Source organism: Oryza sativa, chromosome 11 (assembly GCF_034140825.1).
Source record: "Oryza sativa Japonica Group chromosome 11, ASM3414082v1".
Classification (NCBI taxonomy): Eukaryota; Viridiplantae; Streptophyta; class Magnoliopsida; order Poales; family Poaceae; genus Oryza; species Oryza sativa.
Window position 1 is genome coordinate 27,980,478 of NC_089045.1, and position 5,517 is coordinate 27,985,994.

The 5,517-nt window shown below is 47.9% G+C and overlaps 1 protein-coding gene across 1 annotated transcript; it reads right to left on the reverse strand.

Moving 5' to 3' along the window:
* Window positions 1-302: 302 nt before the first annotated feature.
* LOC4351036 (disease resistance protein PIK6-NP-like) lies at window positions 303-4,943 on the reverse strand. Its single transcript, XM_015760054.3, has one exon. The coding sequence runs from the start codon at window positions 4,753-4,755 to the stop codon at window positions 724-726; it is 4,032 nt and encodes a 1,343-aa protein (XP_015615540.1). The 5' UTR covers window positions 4,756-4,943; the 3' UTR covers window positions 303-723.
* Between the last annotated feature and the right edge of the window lie 574 nt (window positions 4,944-5,517).

Sequence of the window (5,517 nt, forward strand, 5' to 3'; positions counted from 1 at the left end):
CGTTCCGTAACATACAAGGAAACGTAATATCCAAGTCATGATCTGTTACATATTCCATAGATATAAGTTATCCCCTATAGCCAGTCGGATAACTATGCCATGTGGGTATGGGGTACCCATAATCTCCACAGGCAGTAAGCAGAGCGCATGCACACACTGACACACACAGAGAAACACAAACATATATCGACCCATGCACACGAACACCTCCGTCACGGAAACACAAGCATGTTAGCGAATACCTGTACGCACGCGAACGTGGACGCGAGAGAGAAGAACAGCAATCACACAGAACACAAGTGTTTGGCGCTGCGAACAACTGAGCAGCATTTTCTGTTTATCTTCTTCCTTTTATTCTGTGAATACAAGATCATGGGCACGTACGTTGGCCCAGTTGACGCGGACACGATCCCTCAACGGCGACTGCCATCCCAATCACCAAGATCGTGCCCGCGCATGACGAGCCCCCGTGCGAACTAAACGCACACGACAAGCCCCAACGTCGCACACGACCGAAAACACAGCGAGGTCATGTGCGTGACTCTAACAGAATCAACAGAAAAACAGGGGAGGGAAAAACTACTAGAAACAGAAACACAAAGCAGATCGACACAAGTTTATTTGTAACAAAGCATGCAGCTAGCACACACCAACTTTACATGGACGAATGAAGGATGCATACGTTTGCATCTGTTGTTTCTCTTCTTCTGCTCCTTTTCGATCTTACTGGTGATTAAAAATAGGTTTGTTTTTATGTTCCTTAATGTCTTGTATCACCTGATCAGGGATAATTTTACCGTTGAGCTCGAGCTCCTTCAGTTGCGGAAGGTAGCAGATGCCAGAGAGGGACAACATCTTGGTAGTGAAGGACCAGGTGATCTTCTCGAGCTTAGGTGCTGCTCCTTCGTCTGTGAAGCTGATGCTGGTGATGTTCGAGCAATTAACAACAAGGAGGTTGAGCTTGCTGAACTCACCATTGTTGAAGTTGAGGCTACTTCTGACGCAAGACTGTTGCAGGAGAATGAGGCTGCGCAAGCTTGGTAGCTCGGCCAGTATTTTCAGTTCATTGAGATCCAGCAAGGTACCATCGAGTGTTAACCTGGAAAGGTGAGGAGCACCGGCAAGACATGCAACAAGCTTCCGATCATTATTATTCCCTTTCAGCTCAAGCTCCTTCAGGTTTGGAAGGTCAACAATTCCAGCAATATGAGTTGTGGACGTGAAGGACAGGATAATCTTCTCAATCTTAGGGGCTGCTCCTTGTTTAAATATAATGCTCATCATGTTGGTGCCCTCTATGATAAGGTATTTGAGTTCCAGGAACTCATTCTCTTCAAAAGTGATTTTCTCATCGTCGTATGATCGATGCCTGAGCCTAAAACAGCATAGATTGTGGAGCTTGGCGATGTCTTTTTTCAGATCCTCTTGCTTCAGCATGGTCCCACTAATAGTTACCTTGGCAAGGTTACGGTTGCCCTGACCTATGGCCAACAATGGTAGAAGCTGCACCTTGTCTATCACTCCACTGATGCTTAAGCTCTCTAGAAGCTTGGGATGTTGTTTCAAGCAATCTGCAGATGTCTCTTCGCTGGAAGGAGCCTGCTCACTTCCTGTTCCAATTAGAGTGATCGATAAAGACCGGAGGGACCCACTCAGGTCACTGATCACCTGAAGCAACTTCCTGAGGTGACCATCATGGTCGTCGATAACCACACCAAGCTTTCTTAGTTGCCGTAGCTTTCCAATCTCTGTCAACATATTACCATCCCGTGAAACGTTGACACTATACATTACTTCCATTTTAACCATTTTCTCAATCTTGCGAGGAATCCGCACACTGGATGATATTGTCTCTTCATGTCGTTTGAGATACATGCCGGTGCTATTGTATCTTGGGCTTGGATAAACTTGACCTGCCAGTAGTCGCTTCAGATTGAAAAGCATGATAGAGTTTGTGTCAATCTCAGGTACCTTGGCTTGCCGGATATCTAATACCTCCAGCTCATGAAGGTTATTGATAGCATTGGGCAGGTGGGCAACATTTGTGTCCTTTAGGCTCAGATACTTAAGCAGTAAAACTTTGTTGCAGATGTCTTCGAGGTAGTGGTTGTTCTTGTCAAATGATTGGCAGCCTTCTAGATCCAGCACCTTGAGCAGTTGCAAATAAGGTGAAAAATACTTGAGATTTTGCATGAACTTTTCGATGTTGTCAGAGCGGCGGAGTCGGAGATTGCAAAAAATAGAAAAGTGGTGAGCCAAGTGATGCAATTGGCTTTCCTTCACAAATTGTTTCTCCTTGGCAGCCTTGGTGATGAACTCATGAACAAGATTGTCTACCATGCAGCTCTTGACCTTTCCTGCAGCGGTAACATCCCCTGGATAAACAAGCCACCGATCGATGAGCACGTCAAAACATCTCTCAGCATTACGCACCGCACAGTCTGCACTAGGCCAATCGTCCTTCCCGGTTATCAGCCCTTCTACAACCCACCGTGCTTGTAAGGTTGATCTCCTGATGCTTTGGCCTTGAGGGAAGATAGCTAGGTACAGCAAGCAGGACAAGTATTCTGTAGGCATGTCGTTGTAGGAGAACTCGAATATCTTCTTAGCATTGTTGCACAACGATGATTCTTCTGAGACCAGTTGGGTGCTGTCATTGCTTTTGTCAGGCTCAGGACTAGCCTTGGAAGCATTACTGGCTAGCGATTTTTGTGGAACCAGGGTTTTATACAACTCGCGCAGATCATTGTTGCTCCTATTGGGTTCAGCATACAAAGCATGAGCAAACATCTTCATGCAGAACTCATCTGGATCACACTTGTCCAAGATGTCACGGAAAAGCTGGGAATTGTAGTTATTGTTTTGTTTCGCCTGCTGACTTGTAAGCTGGAGCACGGTATCATGATAGAGACCAGCAATAGAATAGGTAATAGGCTCTCGCGGTGGATAGCAAAATTTATTGGCCACTTGGCTTTCCTTTGTGATAACCACGACCATTGCATCAGCGCAAGTGTAACCCAGTAGGCTTAAAGCATTCATGGTGGTCTCCTCGCACGAAGACAAGAAGCCTTTATCATCTTGGAGGATAATCAGGGTCCTTTTATCCTTCTCCAAATGGTCTTTGATCTTGTCCACAATCCCTTGGATCACCAGCTGGACTTTAATCTTCTCCTTGATATCCCCTATCTTGTTCTTAGTTTCTTCAATAGCATCAGCCACTTCCAAGTGCTTCTCCAATTGCTTGTCTAGTATAGCCTTGTGGACAATTTCTTTGATTTGATCCTTGCCTAACATAGTAGCAGCAGCACTTGGTCCTAGTGCAGTGGACTTGGTGGTAGATTTATCCTGCTTCAGTGGCGTGCTGCTGACTGTCGGGAACACTTCCCTCAGGATGTTTACATATTGCTTCTTACTGAGATGAATCTTGTTCACCTCTGATACTTCCATATGAATTTTAAGCGCCTCTGCAATTTTTCTGATAATATTCGCCTCGCCCGATGCTAAGGTACGCAGGGCACGCCTCACCGACTTTACATCATTTGGCATGGGAGGCAGCAATGCCAGGAAAAGTATGCCCAAAGGTTTATTGTAGACAAGAGCGTTGAGATTAACCTTTTCTTGGCTTCTCACCGTTTTCTCGATTTCATTGGTCGTTTTCTTGTCCTTGATGCTGTCGATCTTCGTCTTGAGTTGTTCAATGCGGTCGTCGAAATTCCTTTTTTCTATCTCTTCCCACATTTCATCAAACACTTGCCATTTTTCATCGGAGGCTTGCGATTGAAGGTTGTCGTCGTCGTCGTCACTGCCCATGGCCTTGTCATCTTTGCCTCCCTCCTCCTGCTTCTGCTTGCGTTTATCTCTGCTGCCTTGTGCTTGTACGGGCTGGGATCGAGGCTTGAGCTCCCCCAGGATGTAGCAGAGAATTTCCCAGGGTTCAAGTGGCAGATCAAATTCCGCGTGCAGCAGCGGGAGATTGACCCAGACTGCGGGATTGAAACCAGCTGCCTCCGCCGCCACATACGAGACTATTGAAGAAACGGCGGCGGCATCCTCTGGACGCGGTGCCTCAACAGCGATAAATGGCACCATTGAACCCCTCTTTGTGTTGAATTCCTTGAGCCACTTGTGCAGGTTCTCGCAGCAGTAGTCCTCTAGAGTGCGAGGCTCTAGAGCTCTTCGGCGGTCAGGACGACCATCGACGACGGTCGCCGTTGCTGCATGATTCTGGTCGTCGTCCTCTTCATCTGCTCGAGCATCAGCTGCAGCTGTGGCCGCCGCAGCATCAGAAGACGGCGCCGTCTGAGACCCGTGGCCGGAAGAAGACGCCGCATTCTTCGTCGGGATCTCCCCCACCACTCCATACCTCTGCCGCCGCTCGCCGACGTCGCGGACACGGTCCTTGAGCTCGTGGATCTTCTTGGCGAGGCGATGGCGGGTGGGCACCGTGCTCAGCCACGTCGGGACGTGGCGGAGCCAGGGCCAGAAGCCCGGCTCCGGCGGGGTGAGGTCGCGGCGGTAGAGCGTGATGCAGTCGTCGGCGACGTAGGCGATATCACGGACCTGCCTCATCCACACCCGGACCTGGTCGTTGTGGGAGGCCTTATTCTCGGTGAGGTACATGAGGGTGCCGTTGATGCTGTCCATCTCATCCTTGATGAACTGCATGTCCTCCTTGGCGCGGCCCGACATCATCAGCTCCGCGTTGCGGATGAGGCCCAACAGCGAGCTCACGGCGCCCGCCGTGAGCTCAGCCATCGCCGCCGTCCAGCCACAACACACCACACACCTTCAGTATTCTGGCTAGCTAGCTAGGCTTACTTCAGCTTTGCTTAGTAAAATGGCCAGCCTATTTAAGTCGAGAATATCGAACTTGCTTGGGATATCAGGTGAGCACCACACCAGCAATAAAGCTTAGCGATCCCTTTATTATTAAATAAATAAAGCAAAAAAACATACGTAAACTTTGCCAAAGCAATAAAGCGCGCGCCGCACTTTAATTTGTCGCCTCCGATTCGTTGCCCCCAATCCGCGGATTTCCGCGCGCCGGTCCCCCCGCGCGGCGCGGGATCGACGACGCATGGCAGCTTCTTTCGTTTGTTTTTGTTTTTTTTTCCGGTTTTTCTTTTGGCTTTTTTTCGGTTTTTGCTTTTTTAATACATACGTAAACAAACTTTGTATACATACGTATACAAACAATATATATACTAGAAAAAATCCCCGTACGTTGCAACAGGTAAGATGTTTTTAATCGGTATACGTTATACTTATTCTACATCCCTCCACTCAGCCTACCTTTCTTTGGCCCAACCCACATGTGGAACCATGGGTCTCCATCTTCAACCTCCAGAAAATGGTAATGATGCTGGAGCTGATTATCCCCCATCAAATCCGACCAAATCTTTCTCGATCTCCTAAAATTGGTTTAGGAATTTTGATCCACTCGATCTTCTCTTTCCGTTTTTTCCAAAATTGGAGCGAACAAAACTCGGGATATAAACGGTTGAGAAAGCTTGCTGG